Source organism: Ceratotherium simum, chromosome 3 (assembly GCF_057802395.1).
Source record: "Ceratotherium simum simum isolate JZ-2026a chromosome 3, ASM5780239v1, whole genome shotgun sequence".
NCBI lineage: Eukaryota > Metazoa > Chordata > Mammalia > Perissodactyla > Rhinocerotidae > Ceratotherium > Ceratotherium simum.
The window spans coordinates 94,832,256-94,856,740 of NC_141902.1; the positions used below are offsets into that span (position 1 = coordinate 94,832,256).

The 24,485-nt window shown below is 42.6% G+C and overlaps 1 protein-coding gene across 1 annotated transcript; it reads left to right on the forward strand.

Annotated features, from left to right (window-relative positions):
* The first annotated feature begins 487 nt into the window (after positions 1 to 487).
* Positions 488 to 19,641, forward strand: WHAMM (WASP homolog associated with actin, golgi membranes and microtubules). Its single transcript, XM_087429015.1, has 10 exons — positions 488 to 1,186; positions 3,899 to 4,072; positions 6,146 to 6,296; positions 7,407 to 7,576; positions 8,193 to 8,358; positions 11,300 to 11,487; positions 12,415 to 12,501; positions 12,753 to 12,848; positions 16,318 to 16,774; positions 18,876 to 19,641. Exons 1-10 carry the CDS (start codon positions 503 to 505, stop codon positions 19,181 to 19,183), a joined length of 2,481 nt encoding a protein of 826 aa, XP_087285141.1. The 5' UTR covers positions 488 to 502; the 3' UTR covers positions 19,184 to 19,641.
* Positions 19,642 to 24,485: the final 4,844 nt, after the last annotated feature.

Sequence of the window (24,485 nt, forward strand, 5' to 3'; positions counted from 1 at the left end):
AAGCCTGTTGAATTGATAACAATAAATATGTGACTTCTACCTAGGGCTTGGCGCTTAGAGCCCCTCAATAAATAACTATGACGTCTAATATAAAGTTTGATCTCTCCAGCAAGTTGGTACCATTCTTGAGAGCAGGAACCACGTATTCACTACGGTCCTGATGACAGAAGACGAAATCGGCTGGGTCCCCGTTCTCAAGAGGTTCACAGTCCAGTGTAGGCGACTTAGACAATAACTCGTTCATTTAACGAACATTTATTCACCGTCACTATGTACAAAGGTGGAGAAGGAGAGCCAAGAGCGGTAATTCCCGGGCTCCAGACGAGGTTGCCACACTGATGGATTCCGAGAGCCGGGTCGCAGGCAGACTTTTTGACCTTGTCATTGGTTGTTGCGAACCCTCCCTTCTATTATTCGATCAATCCCGGACGCCCGCTGGAAGCCCCACGGGCCGCAGATAGCCAATCAAAAGTGCCAGAGGGGGGCAGTAGTGGGGCCACGGATGCGGGTTACAGTCCAGCGAAAGATGTCGCGGCCGGGGCCGCCGGCGGCCCTGGGGGACGAGCAGCCCGACAGCCTGGAGGGCTGGGTGCCAGTCCGCGAGGACCTCTTCGCCGCGCCCGAGCGACACCAGCTGCGCTTCCTCGTGGCCTGGAACGACGCGGAGGGCAAGTTCGCCGTGACCTGTCACGACCGTACGGCGCAGCGGCGGCGGCGCCAGGGGAGCCGGCCGGGGCCCAAGCCCGAGCCCGAGCCCGAGCCCGAGCCCCAGCCCCAGCCCGGGGCCGCCGCGCCCCCGCCCAGCTGGGCCGGCCTGCTCTCGGCCGCCGGGCTCCGCGGCGCGCACCGGCAGCTGGCGGCGCTGTGGCCGCCGCTGGAGCGCTGCTTCCCGGCGCTGCCGCCGGGGCTGGAGGCGGGCGGCGGCGGCGGCGCCTGGGGCCTGGCGCTCGGGCTGTGGGCGCTGCTGTGGCCGGCGCGCGCGGGCCCCGGCGAGGCGGCGCTGCAGGAGCTGTGCCGGCGGCTGGAGGGCTACCTGCGCGAGGCGGCCGACGGCTGCGGCGCCGCCGCGGTGCGCGACGCGCTCTTCCCGGCCGGGGCCGGCGAGGCCGACTGCGAGAGCCCACGCGAGTTCCGGGAGAGGGCCCTGCGCGCGCGGTGGGCCGAGGCGGGCGCGCGCCTGCGCCAGGTGCGCCGGGTGGGGGGAGGCTGCGCCGCGCTGAGGGTGCTGCGACCGGGCGTCCCGGGCTGAGGAGGAGGAGGGCGCAGGCGCGCGGGGGCCTTCCCCGCAGGGGCCCCCCGGGGAGCTGTGCGGGGCTGGAGGGAGGACAGGCTGCACTCGAGCCGAGTCCGTGCGCGGTCAGCAGCCGGGTGGGCCCTTCCCCTTTGCACTCAAGATGCTGGCGGAGCGGCCCGTTGTGACGGGAAATGCCGGCAAGTACCGAAAGCAAAACTGAAAACAGCCGCTCACGTAGGAAAGAACAACACGGGCTAAGCGGAAACGAGCCACGTCCTGTGTATGAGGGCAGATAGTAATGGAGACACATGTTTTAGAGGATGAAGGGGCTTCTAGGAGACAGGTGTTTTGAGTAATAAAGACTCGGCCACATGGAAAGCCGATAGGAAGTGAGCTTTATTCATCAGTTTGGAAGAGCAGCAACAGGAGTGCGATTTTAAAGCTTGAAAGATGTAATTTCACAGACCGAACAATTCATAAATTGAGGGGTAAACTTATAGAGCTTAAGGGGGGGGGGTTGGAATACGGGTTCACAGAAAGGATTAGGAGAAAATACGGCACATATCTACACTCTGGACCTGTCTTCTTGCTGGCCCTTTCTCCTTATAGGCCATTCTTAATCTGAATGATTATTCTGTGCATTCTTTTGAGAAAGGGGAGGTGTAAGAGAAGAATTCAGCAACAATGCAAAATCCTGATTATATCCTCTCAAGCTAAATATAGACTGAGGTTTTTATTTTTTCCCCTTTTTGTTGAGGTAACATTGCTTTATAACATATAGATTTCAGGCGTACATCGTTATATTTCGACTTCTGTATCGACTACATCGTGTTCACCACCAGAAGTCTAGTTGCCATCCATCACCGTACACATGTGCCCCTTTACCCCTAGAATGAGTTTTTGAATTAAAATGATTTTATCAAAAGAATTTGTTAGTGGTGTCATTTTATTCTGTGGGTTTTACGTGTAAACTAAAACCCACACACCCACTTCTCATGGGTTGATTTCACTTTATAATGTGAGGAAACCACGGGGCAGTTTCAGGCCAGGGAACTTTTGATCTTCAACTTTATCATTTTGTATCAGACCAATTTTTATTTTTTAGACACTTGGTTTCTCACAGAAAGAAGTGGTTTTTCCTTAAACGAACATATATATATATATGTTACTGTCGTAAAAGTTATAGTTTACCCGAATTGAAGTTCATCCAGGGGTACTGTAGCACTAGTATAGTTCATACTGTCGAGCTGGCTATTCATGCTAGTGTAGGTGTCGTTTACCTGGAACTTAAAAATGGAGGGTCAGGGGAGGGCTTAAATACACAGTATACCACATCCATGGAAATGTGTATAAATAATCGTAATACTCACCTCATATTTAGAATAGAAGAGCATTTGATTCTAGAATTAGACCAATTGCTAATATTGCTAGTATATATAAAATGAAGCTGAATGTTTTGAATTCTTCTGAATAGTCTTAATAAATAGGGCAGGAAAGTACCAGTTTGTCTTAAGTTTACTTTTTTGTGTGTGTGTTTTAATTTTCTTCAGGGAAACTTTTGCTTTTTTTTTTTTTTAATACTACTCTTATCACCTGGATAAAACTACAGCTGAACACAGATCACTTTATCCTCAAGCAGAGGGATGGAAATAGAAGAATTTAAGAATGTACTGATTGAGAAAAAAATTCTATACTATTACTTGGTTTTATTTTTCTTCTCCTAGGGGTAAGATAATTTCTTACCAAATGAGTTTATCTAGATTATAAACTGCTCAGTTTATTTTCTACCCTGCCTCAGAAGAAGCACTCTGCAGAGACTAGAGCCACAACTAGAGTTGTGACTCTAAATGAGTCTACTCTGCCCGGGGCTTGGTGGCAATATTAACCTGGGGAAATAAGAGAGTCAACCTGCTGCAGAAATACTTGGAGGCATCTCTATAATGTCCTCATGAGCTTTTAAAAAAGGAGTACAGCCTCACAAAACCTTAATGATCAGAACAGTGATGAAAAAAGATCATCCACAGTCTACAACCCAAAGATGACCACTGTTGATATTTGATGATTCTTTCAAGTCCTTTTCTCAGAGTACTTTGTACGTAGTTGAGATAAAATTTTGAACTCTGTTTTTCCCACCCTTTATTATTATAAAAGTCCCCATGTTGTTAAACAGTCTCCAAAAGCACAATGCTGAATGATTTAATAAAACAAAACCATGCTTGGTTTTGTTTTGTTTTGTTTTGTTTTTGGTGAGGAAGATTAGCCCTGAGCTAACATCTGTTGTCAATCCTCCTCTTTTTGCTGAAGAAGATTGGCCCTGGGCTAACATCCTTCCCCATCTTCCTCTACTTTATATGTGGGACACCTGCCACAGCATGGCATCAATGCCATCAAGCCATAAGCGGTGCATATGTCCGCGCCCGGGATCTGAACCTGTGAACCCAGGGCTTCTGAAGCAGAGCGTGTGAACTTAATCACTACGCCACCAGGCCGGTTACATTCTTGTTTTATTGGGCATTTTGGTTGGAGGACAATAGCATTTTCATATTTAATCAGTATTTTAAATTGATGTATTAAAGTTTAGAACATTAAGGTTTCTTTAGTTTGTTTGGTATAATCTTATAAACACTGTTCATACTTGAGCTTTATTTACATTTTGCCTTCTAGGTTCTTCAACGGCATGAAAAAGCCAACACCATGGTGGCATTAATGCAAGTCTATGGAGAGGAAGATAAAGCATACCAGGAATTAGTCACTGTGGCGACCACGTTCTTCCAGTATTTCCTGCAGCCATTTAGGGATATGCGAGAAGTTGCAACTTCATGTAAACTTGATATTTTGGTATGTTTTCTTTATATTTGTATTTTATCAGATTTACCATTTTCACATATTTGGTCACATTTAAGATTCAATCTATGTCTGCACTTTGGGTTCACCCTTAGGTTTAGATAATATTGTAGATATATTGAATTTATTTTTAAAAATTGATAAAAATGAAGACATTGCCATTGGTCATCTTCTCAATACATTAAGATTTTTGCAGATTTTCAAGGGTTGAACACGTTCTTTGTTGATGACTTGTTTTTGATGTGATGCCTATTTACTTTAGCTTATTTTCAGCCTCTAAGGACACATGTGAATTTCTTAGAAATAGGATGAAAATTTAAATAGCAAGGCTCTGAATTGTATTTCAGTAATTTAAACTTTAGTAAATGCCATCATCGCTCTTACTTCGTTGAGCCAGGGCACAACCCTGTGACACTAGCTGGAATAGGCATGATCATCCCAGTGTTAACAAGTGCATCTGGAGCCCAGAGGGGTTAAATAGCTTTCCTTGGGTCTCAACCAGCTGGAATCAGAAGACATCAGAGAGATCTCTTGATCTCTGTCCCCTGCACTGGGCCATCCTTCCACACAGGTACTCATGACCCCCGCCAGGCTACTGTACCATAAAAATGCTATTGTGTTTAGATGAAATTCATGCCACTCTAACCTGTGGAGAAAGTAGTTCTGTTCATTGTTTTGAAAGTCTATTATTTGGATAGTCTTTACTTCCTGTATATTTTTTCTTTCTTTAAATAACAGCTTTATTGAGATATAATTCACAGAACATATAATTCACCTATTTAAAGTGTACAATTCAGTGGTTTTTAGAATATTCAGAGTTGTGCAGCCATCACCACTGTCTGATTTTAGAACATTTTCATCACCCCAAAAAGAAACCCCACACCCATTAGCAGTCACTCCCCATTATCCCCCAACCTTCCCAGCTGTAGGCAACCACCAATCTACTTTCTGCCTCTGTGGATTTCCCTATTCTGGACCTTTCATATTGTATAAGATCATATAATATGTGGTCCTTTGTGTCACTCCTTTCATGTAGCATGTTTTCAAGGTCCATCCATGTCGTATCATGTATCAGAACTTCATGTCTTTTTATTGCCAAATAATATTCACTATATGGATATAGCACATTTTACTTACCCATTTAGCAGTTGATGGACATTTGGGTTGTTTCCACTTTTTGGCTATTATGAATAATGCTGCTATGAACATTTGTGTGCAAGTTTCTATGTGGACATATGTTTTCATTTCTCTTGGATATATACCCAGGAGTAGAATTGCTAAGTCATATGGTAACTCTATGTTTAACCTCTTAAAGAACTGCCAGACTGCTTTCCAATGCAAATGCACCATTTTACATTCCCACCAGCAGTAAATGAGAGTTCCAGTTTGTCCACATCCTCGCCAACACTTGTTCTTGTCTGTCTGTTTGATTATAGCCTTCCTAGTGGATGTGAAGTGGTATCTCATTGTGGTTTTGATTTACATTTCCCTGATGGCTAACTGTGTATATTCCTTATATTACTAGCTTTATAGAAGAATTAGATGCTGGGTGACATAGTACATGTCATAATCATGAATATACAGGTTTTACTATCTTGTAGGTTATTTTATTACTTTTGCTCTTCAGAAAAGAATCACAGTATAGAAAAGCTTCTCACCATATCCCTAAAAAAAAACCCACAGCAACAGCTAACACTTGAGTATACGAGGCCCTATGCTGAGTGCCTAACAACCCAGATCTCATTTAAACAATTGTTTATTATTATCAATAGAGAAACATAACTTGACAGCATTTCTCTCTAGAAAAAGTTAACCTAGTAATGCAAAGTGAAAGTAGGTTTTTAAAAAAATTTATGCCCCAGAGTATCCTTTTGTCTTCCAGGTGGTGCCCAGCTTAGAGCCTTATTCATACTCCTTAAGAAATTGCTGAATGAATGAAATTTAATTGACTAAGTAGTAGTAATAAAAGTAGTTGAAATAATCCATGTGACCAGTTTCCTTTCAATTTCCTAATGGCTCTACATTACCATTCTCTTTTACTCACACAGTTTTCCCTTCTCTCTATAGAAGTCCCTGGAGGAAGATGATCTGGGGCCTAAAAGGATAGTTGCCTTGCAGAGAGAAGCCCAAGAATGGGCCAGACGGGCTGAGGAAGCTATCGTCTCTATTCAAGATATTACGGTGAATTATTTTAAAGAAACAGTAAAAGCCTTAGCAGGTAATAATTTAAAATGCTATTCTAAGACACGTGTAATTTTCATTTTATTCAGAAAACATTTGAGTGCCTCTTAAGCACCAGGCACTGTGTTTTCTAAGTACTGGGGATTCAATATAAGGATAAATATAAACAGACACGGTACAGTCTGGTGAGGGGAGAGACATTTTAATTACATGTTCATTCAAACACATGGAAAATGGCAGTGGCAAGAAGCCACATGAAGAAGAGAAACATGGGGCTCTGAGAGCCCATGAGAGAGAAATTAGTCTCAGTCAGAGTGGTCAGCAAAGGCATCTGAGAAGTGGCACTTGCCCTGATATCTGAAGGGTAAATGGAAGTTGAGAGAGCAAAAAAGTGAAGGAAGAGTGTTCCAGGCAGAAGGAATAGCATTTATGAAGGCCCTCTGGCTTGAGGGAGCTTGGCAAGTTTGAGGAGCTTAAAGAAAGCCCATGGGGCTGGAGCACAGAAGTACGGAGAATACCGTGTGAGAGAATGCTGGCAAGAAGGGCAAGGGTGAGACCACGTGGGTCTGGTGGGCTGGGGGAAGGACTTCTGTCTAATCTTAAACCATTGTCAATAATAGTCCCAAAGAGGGAAACAACTTAATGTCTCTCAATCAGTTTGTCAAATTACAGTACATTCATAAAATGGAATACCACGTGGCTATTAAGCATAATTCTCTATATCTATTTTTATGAATGGCCACAGTTCCATAATATATTAAGTGAAATTAACAAGTTACAAAGCAGAATGATGATCAAATGGGGTTTTTTTGGTCAAAATATCTATATAAGCCTGTCTAGCTAGACATAGAAACAGTCTGGAAGTATATGCACCAAAATGTAAGAAGCAATTGCCTCAAGTAGGTGAGATTCATGATTTATTATTTTCTTCTTCTTTTTTTAAATGAAGTATCTAAAGTTTTATACCAGTGACCATGTATTATTTTTGTGACAATAATAAAGTCATTAAAATACAACAATTTTTCCGTTAAAAAGAATGTTTTGCAGTTACTATGGAAGGCAATAAACAAAGAATTAGCTTGGAATAAATTTTTCCCTTTTTCATGAGTTGTAATTATGTTTTAGTTTATTAATTATAATCCAACAGGAATGCAGAAACAAATGGAACAGGATGAGAAGAGATTTGGCCAGGCTACCTGGGCCACAGCCACTCCCAGATTAGAAAAACTCAAGCTGACATTAGCTCGGGAGACTCTGCAACTCATGAGAGCCAAGGAGCTGTGTTTAAATCACAGAAGAGCTGAAATTCAGGGAAAGGTAAGACAAAGATAAATGTAACTTTGTTTTTAAAATACACTTTTATTTTAGATAGCACCTTCTTTCCAGGCATTGTTAAAGAGCTTCCTTTCTTCACTTATTGGTGAGAATTTAGAGACTATGGAAGGTTGGCCATAAGGTTTTTCCTTTGGTCAAGATGTTTTTGAAATATTATATTGTAGGATTCGCTTGATAATAACATTGAGCTCAGTACTGAAGTAAGTAATATACTTTAAAATCAATCAAGCAATGTTTTCAGCACAACTTTAGAATAATCAAAGAGGGGCTTCATCCTAAGGTCACAGTCACTTAAATTTTTTTGACTAATAGTAATGTTATGACTTTCAAGCAGAAAACATTGTACATACCTCATTGCCATTTGTTTTTCTCAAAACCTAAATGTTCTCATATATTTCAAGGTGAAATAAAGCATTTGTAACAGATGTTGAATAAGGTATTTTTGTTTCATTAAATGAAATGGAAAAGTGTTTCTTCTCTCTTTGCTTTTTTATATTTGGTACTGAACAAGGAATAGAAAATAACTTGCATGCTTCTAAAGTTCGCTTTTAATATACTAATTATTTTAACTTGCTCTTATGTTTTTCATGAAAACAAGATGGAAGATCTTCCAGAACAAGAAAAAAATATAAATGTTGTAGATGAATTAGAAATACAGTATTATGAAGTTCAACTAGAACTATATGAGGTTAAATTCGAGATATTAAAATATGAAGAAATACTGCTTATTACACAGTTGGACTCTATTAAAAGACTTATAAAAGGTAAAATATCTATTTAAATGTTTATATTAAAATGTTTAAATTACACATTTAGGGAAATACAGACCATGTTATCAATTACTACTTATACATTGTCTAAAACATCTACTGAGGGGCCGGCCCCGTGGCTTAGCGGTTGAGTGCGTGCGCTCTGCTGCTGGCGGCCTGGGTTCCATCTCGGGCGCGCACTGCTTCTCTGGCCATGCTGAGGCCAGGTCCCACATATAGCGACTGGAGGGATGTGCAGCTGTGACATACAACTATCTACTGGGGCTTTGGGGGAAATAAATAAATAAATAAATAAAAAATAAATAAAATTAAAACATCTACTGAAATTTTCTAAATAAAGTTTCCTTTCAGTATTTTTATTATTCAAATACTATATTCATTGTTAAACACAAAGCAAAACAAAGAAAGGAAAACTATTATTACCCCAATTCCATCATCTAGAGATACTTAGTAATAATAATTTGCTGTATAGCTTTGTAGCCTTTTTTGTATGCTGATGATTTTTTAAACCAAAACTATATATCCTGTTCAATAATCTCTTTTTCATGTAATACATAATAACCATCTTTCCATTTCAGTAAGTAATGAAACATCAAAAATTTTAATGGATGCACAGTATTCCATTGTCTGGATACACCATGATTTTCAGTTCTTCACTGTTGCGAGCAGCAGTGTGGTAGTGAAGAACCTTCCTTTACACAGGTCTTTGTGTATAGGACAGATTATTTCCTTGGAATAAATTTCTAAAGATGGAATCATTGGGTCAAAGATAATGCAAATTTTATATTTTGACACGTATCTGTTAAAACAACACTACAATAATCATTTGGTATACATTTTTTCCTCAACTCTATTACTTTCTAATTTCTAAATTTCATACTACATAATGGCCCTCTAGATAGGTTGTACAAAATGACACTCCCATCAGCAGATTATGAAAATATCTGTTTCCCCATACTTATATCATTCTTTTAAATTCTTGCCTACCTCGTAGAAAAAAATGGCATCTTCTGATTTTCATTTATTTAATTACAAGTGATGTTGAATGCAATTTTGTATGTTTACTGGCCACTTGTATTTCTTTTATTCATTGCCTATTCATGGCCTTTGCCCATTTTTCTTTGGAATGTTCCCTTTCCATATTAAAGATATTACTCTATTATCTGTCATATGTTGCAAATAATGTCTCCCTGTCATTTGCTTTTTCTTGCCTTGCAGAAATATTTGCCTTTTTTTTTTTTTGGTGAGGAAGATTGGCCCTAAGCTAATATCTGTTGCCAATCTTCCTCTTTTTGCTGAAGAAGATTGTCCCTGAGCTAACATCCTTGCCCATCTTCCTCTATTTTGTATGTGGGATGCTGCCACAGTGTGGCTTGATAAGCAGTGTGTAGGTCCAACACCTGGGATCCGAACCCGCAAACCCCAGGCTGCCGAAGCAGAGTCCTCGAACTTAACCGCTATGCCATGGGGCTGGCCCTGAAATATTTAATTTTTATGAAGTCCCATCTATCAATGTCTCTGCTTTTGCTGTTATACCTGGCAAAGTCCTCCTCATCCCAAAATTATATCAATATATACTTATGTTTTCTTTTAGTATTTTTATGATTTTGTTTTTTTAAACATTTAGCTCTTTAATCCAGGTGAAATTTATTTTGATGTGGGGTAGGAATCTAACTTTTCCCTCCAAATTGTTGGCAGTCGCAATCACTGATTTTAAGAACATTTTCCCCTACTGCTTTGACTTGCTACCTGTCTCACATCCAGACTTATTATATTTGTTTTGATCTCTTGATGAATTGTTATTTTCTTTCATTGATTTGTGAATGGCTTCTAGTGCCAGGACCATGCTGCTCCAATTATTGTAGTGGAAGCACATTTTAGTATCTGGTAAAGCAAGTACCTCCTTCATTACTTTTCCACAAGTTTTCTGACTGTTCGCACTCCTTTATTCTTGCACATGAACTTTAGAATCATTTTGGCAAGTTCAAAACAAAAAAACAAGAAACTTCTTGGAATTTTTATTGGGATTGTGCTTAAAATTAGAGATTAATTTGGGGAGAATTGTCATCTTTTCAATTTTGAATCTTCCCATCCAAGAACATGGTAGGTCTCTCCATTTACTTAAGTCTCTTCTTTTCCTAAAGTTCCTCCAAGTTTAATAATTTTCTTCATATAGATCCTTGACATTTCATTTAATCCTAGGTATTCAAAAACCTTTACAGTCATTTCAGGTCATAAGCATTTTACATATTTAGGAAAAAAATTCTATTAGAAAAAGGTTAATCTGGAAGGATGCATGCCAAATTGTTCAGAATGGTTTCCTCTGAGAATGAGATTCCAAAGGTTTGGGGAAGGAAGAAGAAAATTTCACTTTTTATTTTATATACTTTTATAGGGCTTGAATTTGTTACACTTAGCATGTATTTTTTAAAAAATCAATATGAGATCAAGATTAAATATTATTAAGGCACCTTAATGATATACTGCTGGTAAAATGTAAGTTGTCTTTCTAAAGGGCAATTTGACAATAGCTATCAAGAGCCTTAAATATTCATCTGCTTAAGAAAGTAATAAAAAATGTACACAAAGGTTTATATTCAGAGATGATCATCACAGTGAAATTGATAATAATGGAACATTGAAGAACAACAGAGAATGCTTGAATTAGAGAATACTGTGTTGCCATTAAAATTACGTTTCCATCACGTGGAAGATGTTCTCTAAGAATTCTGTTTATTGATATGTGTAGCCAAATAAGTAGTGTGTGTGTGTGTGTGTGTGTGTGTACACATATACATACATACATAAGTGTTAACAGTGCTCCTCCCTGGGTGATGGGATTACAAGTGATCTTTACTTGCTCTACATTAAAAAAAGTTTTATGCATTATTTTTAATAATAAAACATGTTTTAAAAAATCATTCATATTTTCTAGATAAACAGGATGAAGTTGTCTATTACGATCCGTGTGAAAGTCCAGAGGAACTTACCGTCGTCGCTGGTGTAATGGGGCTGCAGGACGAGAAGAATCTGGAGGTGGAGGAACTCAGCCGGCAGCGCCAGCGGCTGGAGTCTAAACGGGGCAGGCTCTGTGCTAGGAGAGCCTGTCTCCGGAGAAGAAGGGTAGGAGTGCCCGGGCAGCCTTCTTTTCTTTCCTCTTCAAGGCATTTCTTCTTATATGCAAGACAAAGAAGTCTTGAAAATAAGGCTTTTGCTGGTGCTTAATTTTTTGTTTGTGTAGATATCAGTGGCTGCAATTAAAATATATTTTAAATATTCTTCTTTAAAAAGATTCTTTTTCTTTTGGATTTAAGCATTTATCATAATCTCTAGATTTTAATTAATTCATTCAACAACTATTTGTTGAATGCCTGTTACCTATACAGGTATTTTAAAAATCACATTAGGTAGAAACTTCTAATAATCAGCTATAGTAAATTCTAAAATTTATTTTATTGTGGATTGTTGATTATAAAATATCAGTCAGAGATAATATTCAGCTTATTTGAATCCTTATATTGGGTATGTGATTTTTTTTCTTAATTTTTAAAAACTCCATGATTACATAAAACGGTAGCAAACTAATAATGGTTAAGCATAGTTGAAATGTGGTTTTTAATATAATTTTTCAGGTATTTGTAGCTTGGATATGCTTAGGTTTTTGGAAATATTATTTGTAACATTATGGGGAAACTTGTTTAAAACAACTGCATTGAAACAGATTCTTACGGGACATCCCACTTAAGAATAGGAGACTGCCTGTGTGTCCTCTCATTTCCACTGGGTTGGAGGATTTGCTTTTTCATCTCTCGAAGCACTAGATCAAAGCTGTGGCCTTCCTGACTGGGAGCAAATGATCCCTGTTAGCAGCCCATCAGCCCGTATCACATGATTGATGAGGAGGCAGTACCATGGAGCCACACCAGGAACTCTGATTAATGAATGCCTTACACTTAGAGTCCAGATGCAATGCTTTTTTCTTTTAACCTTTTATGCTATAACCCATGGTAATATTAAAAACCATGTAGGTGATTTGTGTTATTCCACCAGGATCAATGCAAAGAAAATCATCAACTCAGATTACAACAGGCTGAAGAAAGTATAAAATATTTTCATCAGCATCATAGTATTCAGATGGTGAGTAGTTGAAGAAAAATGTTTATATTTGCATGATGTGACACACTGGCTTAACTCTGTGGAAGTTGGAGCTCCGCTGCCCTAGACCGGCAGCCATCAGCCTTGACCCTGGGGAGACTGTGCAGTCCAGTCCTGCAGCCTGGGGAGCTGACATTGTTGGTGGTGGGGAGGTGATAACATTGCGTCACGGCTCCTTTCTTTCTCAAGACTTTTATTTTGAGAAATTTACAAATATGTTTGTTTAAATATAGAAAAGAAACAAGATAAAAGAAGAGGAGCAAAAGAAAAAAGAATGGATAAACCAAGAACACCAAAAAACACTCCAACGATTGAGAGCATTTAAAGAGGTAAGTTCTAGAACTAATCACCACACCTACATTTTCTGGAGAAATAAATGAAGATCACTCGTCCTAGGAGAAAAGTATAAAGTATTATGAACAGATAATTTGGAACGCAAAAATATTCCCCAAATGCTGTTATTTTATTTATTTATTTATTTTTATTTATTTATTTTTTTGTGAGGAAGATCAGCCCTGAGCTAACATCCATGCTAATCCTCCTCTTTTTGCTGAGGAAGACCCGCTCTGAGCTAACATCTATTGCCAGTCCTCCTCCTTTTTTTTTCCCCAGAGCCCCAGTAGATAGTTGTATGTCATAGTTGCACATCCTTCTAGTTCCTGTATGTGGGACGCGGCCTCAGCATGGCCGGAGAAGTAGTGCGTCGGTGCGTGCCCAGGATCTGAACCCCGGGCCACCAGTAGCAGAGCTCGTGTGGGTAACCGCTAAGCCATGGGGCCGGCCCCAAATGCTGTTATTTTTAGTACATAAATAAAACCCAAAAATATTAGAACATCAAAATATTTTTGACATTGCCACACGCTAGGGTTCCTGCTCTCCCCTCCTGACTGAGTGGTGCTGACTCTGCCCACCTTGGTGTCAACCTGCAGGGAGAACGAAAAATAGTTAAATAGTTAAATTTGGCTTTTTCCTCATTTGTAATAAAGAATTCTTTAAAATGCAGTCAAAGAAACATTGTGACCTAAGTATAGTAAAGTGCTCTGTTAAAAGTGAATACGTTTAAAAAAAAAAGTAAATACTTATTTAAAAATAACATAAAACATGTTGAATATAAAACATAAACCTGTTCTCATCACACAGCCCCAACACACACCTTCACAAAGACCCAAGTTTACTGTTGCCCCCAGAAGGGGAAACAACCCACTCCCAGACAAGATTCTGGAATGAGGTGTTGAAGGTGCGCTATGTGATACCAACAAGAAAAGTAGGGGCTGCTGGAGTGAATAAATCATGACATACTAATTTCATCTTGTTTTCTAATGTGCTTACTACTCTGACCATTATTGAGTGCCTGCTGTATACCAGGCACTGTGCTAGGCACTCACATTCATTCTCATTTAATTGTTATTTTTTGTGAGGAAGATTGACCCTGAGCTAACATCTGTTGCCAATCTTCCTCTTTTTGCTTGAGGAAGCTTGACCCTGAGCTAACATCTGTGCCCATCTTCCTTTATTTTGTATGTGGGACGCTGCCACAGCATGGCTTGATGAGCAGCGTGTAGGTCCGAGCCCGGGATCTGAACCTGCAAACCCCGGGCCACTGAAGCAGTGCACATGAACTTAACCACTGCATCACCGGGCCAGCCCCTCATTTAATTCTTAAAACAAGTTTGAGAGAGATTACCCTCACCACTTTACAGATGAGTAACCATGACCGAGAGAGGTTACACAGCTTAGCTCCAGGGTACACAGAGCCAGGTCTAACTCCAAGCCGCAACAGGGATTCTCCAACCTGGGCAGCACATCAGAATCACCTGAGGAGCTTCTAAAAAGTACCGATGCTCAGTACTGATGCTCAGATCACACCTCCAGATATTCTGGTTTAATCGTACTGGATGGGGGCCTGGACATGAATCCAAAGGGGAAGACAGAATTCAAGGGGAGCTCCGTGAGTACCGGATGAATGTAGAGCTATGAGGTAGAGAGCACCTGCTCGGTCAGCTGTCACCAGAGGGTACTGATTTGTGGAACGGAGTCAGTGGGAGGAAGGGATTCGAGGGATGCAAGTCCAGCTCCTTAGCCCTGAACCAGTCAGATCAGTGATCACCTTTTCAGATATGGAGGTGAGAGGGATAGACAGATGGAAGATGACAGAATCAGGCAGCCTAAGCTCTCAACAAACTGGAACAATGAGTTAAAAATCCAACACGACCTCAAATTGGTTTAAGTTGCAAGTTTTCAACCAAAAAACCTGTTATGGAGGTGTACACTGATACAGGGGGGCAGTGGGAGGGAGTGTGTGTGTGTGTTCAATTGTAGGGGAGAAGAACTTTGGGAACTTAGTTTCCTTCAGCTTAATGTGAGTCATTTTGATGAAGCTGCAGAAGAGCTCGTGAGTTTTTAGAAAGGACGAACAGAAGCATCTTCTGAAGAATGAGGGGATTCCCTGCTTACCAAGAAGTGCCACCCTGGAAGAGGGCAAAGCCAATTTGAGCACATTCGGAAGGGAGTAAGGAGGAGAGGGAGAATACTGGAAATGAAATCACGCGATATGTGATACTTGTTGAGCCAGAAGAGGTACTTTCAAATATCTGAAGGGCTGTTACGAAGTAAAGTATTTCATTTGCCCTGGATGAGCCCGCAGGGCGACAGACTGCCCAGCGATATAAGGACAACTCAACAGGCTGGAGTCACAGCGACATGCTAATCCTTGGGTGGTTGGGGATCCCCAACAGCAGGGGATGGCTGGACGACCCCTGGCGTCTGGCCCAGAGTTCCTGGGATTCTAATTGTACTGGTACGACGTCTGACTAAAGCCGCAGGATGGCAGCTGCCTGACCAGTGGCTGCATCAGTGAGGTTTGGGGCTGGTTGCCATTGTTTTGATGTTTGCTCTGAAAAGACTTAGAAGAATGTGAGAGAGAGAGAGAAATGCTCTTTGAGTTTATCATGAATTCCACTTTTGAAGTGTGAACTTGAATTCAGTGTTTAAGTTTGGTGTCTGTTTTTGGTTTAAGTTTACATTAGTAGTATCATACTGTATACATCGTTTGCCAGTTTCTTTTTTCACTTAAATTATATTTTTGAGATGTATTCGTTTTGAGATATATAGATCTAGTTCCTTTTAATGGCTACACAGTATTAACATTTTATGTGTTTTATTGGCTAATCAGTGCCTTCTTTAGGGACCCCCTCAAACCCTTTAAGATTGGTTCTTTGTAGGGTTTCATTTTTCTTTATCACGCTAATACCTGAGAGGTCAGAACTTTTTAAATTATAGAATTTACTCTAAGTCTAAAAGTTAGAGAAAAGAAATATCCATAATTCCTGTTATAACTGTCACTTTGAGGTCCACTCTCCTGGTATTTTTCATTATCTGTTTTTCACATGGTTATAAATTTAACACTGCATTATCTGTATTTTTTTAGGATGTTTCACAGACTTTGTACTATTTATGATTTTTCATGGCTGCCTAATAGTTTAAATAAATTCCCCATCATTTTTTCAGCTAACTTTCTATTGTTGGTATTTAAAGTTTCTGATTTTTCATACTAAAAATATTATGAATATTTTCATCTGTATGTATCCTTTCATATTTTTATTCTTACAGAGAAAGTATTATATCAGAGGATATAAATGCTTATCCTTTTATATAGATTTAGTAGCAAGGGTGGCTGTACAGTGAGAAGGAGCCACTGTGAACTGAACGGTCTATGCACAGAAACTCTTCAGTGTTCATTTATTTATAGAAAGTTTCAGCATTCGATGGCAAGTTTCTCACAGCAGTTTTCATTTTCAGAGACGTCCAGGTCAGTCTGTACGGAAGACCTCTTGCTCAGAGCCTGTGGCTCCAAACCTGCCAGGTGGACTTTCCCAGCAGACAGGCTCGCCGACCTCTCAGAGGACAGTGGGAATTCATCAGTCCTCTGGGAAAACCAGAAGTGCTCCCTCATCTGAAGTTAGCAATCTGAAAACCCCCAACTGTCAAGACTGTCCTGGAAATATCCCTGTCCAGGTTTCTGTTCCAGTTGGTGACCAGACACACTCCAAATCCAGTGAGGAACTGTCACCACCACCACCGCCCCCGCCACCCCCTCTCCCACCGCCCCTCCCTGCCAGGTCCTTTTCTTCTCAATCTGCAACTCGTCAGAATTTACACCTCAGGACTTCAGTAAAAGATGATCAGCCACTTCCTCTAGTGTGTGAATCACCTGCTGAGAGACGGCATGCTTCCTCAGACTGTTTTAAATGCCCAGGTAATCCGCTGGGACTCTGCCCCGGCTCGCTGTGGGCTGTTGAGCAGTTGAAGCATTCTAGCTTTAGAAGCCATCGACTCCCAGTCAAAGGCTTTTTCAGAATTCTGTGCAGTGTTGAAATCCTCCAGTATCTGTTGCCTTAAGTATTACTCTATTGTTGCAAAGTTAGCAGAGCCTAAATCTGAGGCTGATAAATGCTAAAGAAACCATCTCTATACATGTAATGGTTACATGAGTTGGGAGTCTCTGAGGCTGTTAAAAGTCAACCTATTTCAAGTTTCTTAAGACTTCAGTATGTGTTTGATTTTTGCCATTTGAATATTTTTCTATGTTGCTTTGAATTAAGCTTCCTGTTGCATTCTGAGTCCTTTACAGAATTAAATTGTCGCATTTTAAGCAGAATATTGGTTGGTAATTATTGTAGAGGAATATTAGCCAGAATATGGAAGGTGGTTCTTACAGACTGACTGTAGACTGAGAAACCTGTGGGAAATCTTTCTAAAATGAAGTGGTCAAAAAAAAAAGTGGACCACTCTTTGCCTTTGCAAGTACAGAACACTGAGTACATTAGAATATTGCATTGTTTAAAGAGGGCTGTAGTTCTCACTCATAATTCTAATTATGGTTTAGACGTCTAGTTCACTATTGAGACTGGCTTAAATCTGCCCAGACTTGGAGCTTACTGCTTTGGGATGTATCTGTGTGTGTGTGTATGTTTTAGATAAATCCTAGCAAAAAGCTGTGTACATTTGTTTTAAAGAGTGCCTGAGCACCTCCACCTAGAACGTGCAAGGGTACTGTGATCAGTGATGTGAATGATATAAATTCTGGTTAAGTGTGTATTCTGGTTCTTCTGAGTTCAAGGTTTCACTGTACCTAGAACCAGGTACAAATGAAAATGTCCACACTATGAGGTGGAGACCAACAGCCCATTTCCATGGGGTGTGCAACAAATCGTGTGAGTGAAAAGCAAGAGCTTGCATGCCTGTGCCTGGACTAGAGTTTGGATGTGGGGGCCTCATTCCCAGCTTGGGCTTAGTGCAGTGTTGGGAAGCCCTCTTCAACTCACTCACACAGCCTCATTCCACTGGCAAGGATAAGAAAGTGTGAATTACACCAAAAAATGCCCTTGATAGTGAGTTTGTCTTATTACTCCTAGAAGGGAACTGTAATATTATAGGTTTAAATCCAGAGTTAAATAGTATTTTGTTAGCCAGTGTGTGGCCTTTCAGTCCTGAACTAGAAATACCCTTGAAGCCGTACCTGGAAGGTTTCTAGATTAGTGGTCACAGTCCCGCCCATCTCTAGCGGGTGCTAAGAGATTTTACCCCCTCAGGGGTTTCAAGGTGCCAGAGTGAAAAATAGTTTCTCCTCACCAAGGCCTCGAAACTCTGATTTAATTTGTTTTGATAGTATTTCACACCCTCAAAAATAGAATGTGTAAGTTACCTCAGGGTAACGTAGGTGGAATTAAACACACTCTGTACAGAAATGTGCCAGTGCCCCCTCCATTGAGCTACTGATGAAAGTTTTACTTTAAGCCTTTTCGTGTGTGGAAACCTACACACTTCACTGTCACAGAAGGAGTCATCACTGACTAATATCCAAGACTGAAGTTAGAGAAACACAGCAGGGTATATTTTAAAAAGAGCTTTTTCAAGGGTGGGAAGGGATATGGGGGAGATACAATTTCAGAGGTATCTGAGTCATGCACATTGGGTCAGATTATTTACACCCCAGGCATCCATAACTCTCTTCAGGATCACATGAAAAGATTACGACATCTGTGGTTTGAAAAACAGCCTAACAGAAGTGTCCATGACTGTGCCTGTGAATTGCTATGGATTTGAAGAAGTAGTGGAAAATAAGTGGTCAAGATAAAATATTGATAATTAAACTATCCTGGATTCAAAGAGGGAGCTTATAGTTGATTTTGCTAGCAAATAAAGCATTTATTTAATGGAATGATGATTATTTGTTTGAATCATGGTGTTAACTGATGTGTGACTTAACACCTTTAACTAGTACAAAAATGTCTTGGCATCTCAGGGAGAAAGAGTATGTTTTCTTGATAGTACTTGCTTTGTTTACTCAATTTCAGGATCTATGGATGAGGTGTTGGCCTCCTTAAGGCGTAGCAGAACCCCTCTCCAGAAAGTGGAAGTGCCTGTTTTGCCCCCTCCCTGTGCCTCAGTCAATGAGCACCTTCTGGCTGCCATACGGCAAGGGGTCAAACTGAAGAAAGTTCACCCCCACCTTGGCCTGAGCCCCAGCAAGAAGCCAACCAGCGACCTGGAGAGGAGCATCAAGGCGGCGCTCCAAAGAATCAAGAGAGTGTCTGCTGACTCTGAGGAGGAGGAGGAGGAGGAGGACAGCGAGGAGCGGAGCCCCCGAGAGTGGGACCATTAAGCCTTCGTCAAGGCCAAAGGCACCGCACAGTGTGCTGAAGGGGATGATGTGGGCCCAGGGCCTGTTCTTGAAAAGCAGGTGAACAGAGGGCTGATAGACTGGCCCCAGAACCCCGGAAAGGTCAGCAGGGCTTTGGGTGTGATGCGGCAGCTTTTACTTGATGCTGTGGCTCTTAAAACCAGAGATGTGGTAATTTTCACACCAAACCATAGCTGGGATCTAAGAACACATAGAAAGTATTGCTGACATATGAGAATAATATTTATTTTTCATCATGGATAATCTAGAATCATTTCCTTATTCTGAAAATCAAAGTCTATACTACTATTGTAAACAGCACTATTAGACTACTGGCCCTATCCTCCTGTGTGTGTGTGAGTAGTGGTGTCCTCAGATTTAAAGGTTTCAATGGAACGTTGTTTTAACAATAATGAGAATAAATTGCTTATATTCAGGAATTAGTTTAAATATTTTAAATGCAATTTATTTTAAATATGACGCACTATATAAACTCATAATAAAGAACTATTTATAATGTATCAGTGTCACTCCTGAGGAAATGAAAATATAACATTTTAACTGATGTAAAGCACAGCCTTCCTCGCCTGGGTGGGTTTGACGTTTTTAGTAAGAGTTTAGCTGAACATTTGTTTAAGCAAATACTGTGGCTGAGGGAGGAGTGTTGTTCCCTTAGGAACTGAAGTCTCCTGCTGGAGTCTTTCCTCCTTGCTTTGTGTTCAGATTGGGAAAGGGGAAGGGGCCAATACAAGGCAGTCCACTTGTTTCTCAAATTGTCCAAAGCATCCCCACTAACCTCATACCCCTAACTCTTGCCATGGCGATCCTGGGTTTCCATAGAACAAGATGAATTGACTCTTCTTTGTTTCCAAAGAAAAGTTGTGTTATAGACCAAAACGCTTCCTACTTCCAGTTTCTTCTTAACCAACCCTGTCCTGTACCTGCCTGAGAGGCCTTAGCTGCCGTAGCTGGGAGGGGCTGGGTCCTTCTTCAGCAGCTGCAGCCTGGACCTCCATGCGTGGCTGGAGATCTTTTGGCGTGGCCACTGCCAGGTTGCCCACAGGTCTGTCACGTGTCTTACCTTCCCTGACCTCAAGGGATGCAGACCCAAATCCAGCTGCTGTGCATCAAGGTACCTTGCTCTGTCAGCCTGGGCCTGGGCACTGGTGTCTGATGGACCAAGCCCTGACACTTCATTGGCCCCTGTCCCCACTGCTCCCTCACAGGTTCCCAGGGGTGCTACACATGGGAATACTCCCTGCTGGCTGCTCACTGGGCTTCAGTTCCAAATCCTAGAAGCAGGTCAAGTGACCGTGCCCCAGGCCTCCTTCCCCACCGCAGACAGGCCAATTCTCTGTAAAGAATTTGATATTTAAAAAAATGGCAAAATCAGAACTTTGTTGGACTTTTTACTCTTATTTTGTAGTTTGGTATTGTTTTTATTTTAATTATTGTAATTTCAGAATACTGAGACACCAGTGAGCTTATTCTGGCTTGGGTAATTCTCAGAATTTGCTTTCTAAGGGCTTCCAAAGATGAGAACCCTTCAAAAAAAGGGATCCTTTTCAAAAGAGAGTTTTCCCAAATAAAACTACTTGCCCGATTGTCTTCAGTGCAGCAAAACTTCTTCTCTCCCTCATTTCTCCCTTTGCCCCCTTCTTCCAGCCAAGCCTTGAAGTCCAAACTCTGGCCTCTGGAATTCAGAGCCAGGGAGGGGACAGTGTATCTCCTATTGTCTAGCTTCCAACCTCTCCAATCCACCCTCCAGAGTGCTGCCAGTCAGTCTCCCCTCTCCTCACAGAAAGTCCTTCCCCGCTCTCCAACCCACAGAGGTGAGGACCGGCCCCTTGGCATGGCAGGCCAAACCCTAAAACTTGGCTGCTGTCTCCTAGGCAGCCCCTTCCCCTACCACAGCTTTTACTCCAGCAAACCAGGCTGTTTGCTGCCTGCCCCAAAAGGCCCTGCTCTTTAAAGCATAAGTGCCAGGGTTGCCCTCAGCCCTCGTCTCCCCACCCTGGCAAATCCACACCCATCCTTCAGTTTCAACCCCACAGCTCCCTCCCCTCTGAAGTCTTCCCGACCCCTCGTCTATTCAACACTGCACCTTGTCCTGGACTCCAGTCACGCAGCCTCCCCATCCACAGCCTTGGCTACAAGGGCAGCCACCATGCCAGGCTTTACACCCCGAGATGGGCCCTCTGGCCAAAGCTGATCCTAGGATAGCTAATCCATAACTGGCAGCATCCTGTGGATTGTCCTGGAGTACAAAACGATGAGCTGGGCCAATCAGACTCATGTCTTCATTTGTTCAGTCGTTCCCTCTCCAGAATCTGAACTGGGAATCAAGCAGGTAGTAGCAGGAGCTAGAATCAAGAGGTTTTTGATTAATGACCACCCATCATGGGAAGCTATGTAGTTTAGTGAATTTATACAGCAGAGGTTCTCAAATCATAGGTACGGAAACTCATGTGAGGAGCGTATTGGCCTTCTACTGCTACCATAACAAACGACCACAAACTTATAAAAACACAAATTTGTGCCTAAACCAAGTCAAATTTTATTATCTTACCATTCTATAGGTCAGAAGTCTGACATGGGTCACTGGGCTAATGTCAAGGTGTTGGTAGGGCTGCGTTCCTTTCTGAAGGCCCTGGTGAGAAGCTATTTCCTTGCCTTTTCCAGTTTCTAGAGGCTGCCTGTGTTCCTAGGTTTGTGGCCCCTTGCTCCATCTACAAAGCCAGCAACATCACATCTCTCTGCCTCTTCATCATAATGTCTCTTTCTGATCCCAGCCAGGAAAGGTTCTCAGCTTTGAAGAACTCATGTGATCAGACTGGCCCTCACAGACAGTCCAGGATAATCACCCCATCTGAAGGTCCATGACCTTAATTACACCTGCAAAGTCCCTTTTGCCATGTAAGGTAACGTATTCGCAGGTTCCAGGGATTAGGATGTGGACATCTTTGCGGGGGCTGTCATCCTGTCTAGCACAAGGAACTTGTTAGAATGTACACGGCCAGACCCGGACTGCAAAGGTGTACTCTAGAAGTTTTTCTGGGATGACCTGGAAACTCCAGATGGCTCTGAAACAGCTGGTCTGCAGCCCATCCTTAGAAGAACACTAATATACACAAGTCAGACAGGACAAGGGGGCCGTGACGAGGGAGGGGCGAGGCAGGTCTGCTTAGTCACAGCAGTGTCCTTCCAAGGCTAAGAGCCTTGAAGCCTGAGGTCTCACAAGGTCTTCTGAGTGGCCCGGGGTCACCCCAGCTCTGGAGAAGCTCGGTGTGCTCTGGCCCCTGTTCTTGGCTACCTGTGAGGACCCTGCTCGAGGGGGCGCCTCACAAATCCCCCATCAGTTGAGTTGCACTGGCAACTGCAATGTATCTTCTCTCCTCTCCATTGGAATGTAATAGCTTTGTGGAGAGTATCTGTGTCTTTTCACCTTGTGTTCCCAGGGCCTGGAGTATACAGGAGCTCAGTAAATGCTTGTTAAATGAACACGAGTTAATGATTTAAGAGCTGCAAGTGTGCAAAGAGCTATATAAAAAGCATGCAAGAAGGCCCCTGGGAATGGATGATTTTAACCCGGGCGGCCAAGGCCTTTGACGTAGGCCTAGGAAGAGGAATGGGGTTGGAGCAGGGAAAGGATTCAGGCAGTGAGGAGACCAGGAGCAAAAAGAGCACAGAGCAATGTGACAGCCAGGCACGGGCAAGACCGGGGAGGCGCTGGTGTGACTGCATGGGGCTGTGGGGGTGTAGGAGGGAGAGCCAGTAAGGGACAGGGCAAGAACGTGATCTGTCCCAAGCTTCGGGAAGAAGCCGCTGGTAGCTTTACACAAGAGGAACCAGAAGACAGGAGACCCCGGAAGCAAGAGACCAGGAACAGGGCAGGGACAGTCTGGTGAGTAGCAGTGGTGGAGTGAAGAGATCAGGATGGCTAGAGGGAGCACCAGATTGTGTGGCTCTTTGTGCAAGAAGCAAGAGAAAGGACACAAAGATGGTGCCAACACTTAGACGGGTGGTGGTGCCAGGGTCAGGGATCAGGAGGTGGTGGAAGCAGTGGAGGAAGCGGAGCCGGGCTGCATGTGAGGCGCTGGCTCTATGTCCAGGAGACTGGGACAAACGTGGAGCAGGGAAGCCCTCCAGCAGCAGGTGCCCACACAGGGGGCTCTCCCGCTGCAAGACGGGGCACAGGCAGTTGCTGACAGAGTCGACTGTGGAAGCCTTGAAACTTCCAGGGAGAGAGTATCAAAGGAAGACGGCCCAGGCCACATCCTTGGAGACCCCGACACTGCAGAGTAGGAGGAGGAGGGCAGCGAGAAGGAACAGTCAGTCAGAGAGGCATGACAAGCATTAGAAAGGAAAACTTCAGAGTCTTTGGAGGATTATTTCAAAAAAGAGGTGAGGTCAACTTTGCCAAATGCCCCGGAGAAATAAAAAACAGGACGTGATTTGCTGTTGGGAGGCCCCTCCGGGAGGTGGTTCATGCAGTGATGAGGGCCGCAGCCCTCGCCCAAGCAAGCAGTGAGGGCCTGCGGATGGTGACCGTCAGCAAAGCAAAGCAAGCACTGGTGGCCACAGAGTCACTCTGACTCAGTAGTCTGGTCTCTCGTGCAAACACACATTCGGCTAACATAGCAGTGCCTTTGAGTTAAATCATCCCCCACCCCCAAACCTCTGCTGTCTAATAGGAGATGACTGCATAGAGAGGGGCTAGGCGGTCAGGGCTAGGACAGCCTCGTGGAGATTTCTGCAACACGGGAACATCTGAATCATTGTAGTATTCCAAACATACGAACATGACACAGAGGTGGTGGAGCAAAGGTACAGCAGGGCAGGGGCAGGAATAGGGACATCTCAGCAGACACGGACCCCGTCCCCTAACACCTTGGGAATATATAAGCCCCCCAGAACCTTTGAAGACTCAAATCTGCAGAAAAGGGGGTCCCAGAATTGACTGAGATCAAATTGCATGAGCCTAGTAGAATGAGGGCTCAAAACAGAAATTAACTTGAATGAAGGGAAAATACAGAAGGTAATATTTCTTTCACTCCTGAGCCATGGGTTGAGATTCATGCCTCCTACATGCATTTGGGAAAAGCTGGTAGTGTGCCTAGCACAGACTTTGCCATGTGAATAATCTGTTCAAACAGCTCTCTAGAAAAGTCTTTTCTAGTAGAACGAGTCTCTAAGATTAGCTTTCCCCCCAAAAGCCGAGAACACAAGCATATATTCCCTGCTGCCTTCTGCTCAGAAGGCTAGACCCGGGGGCCTGCCTGGT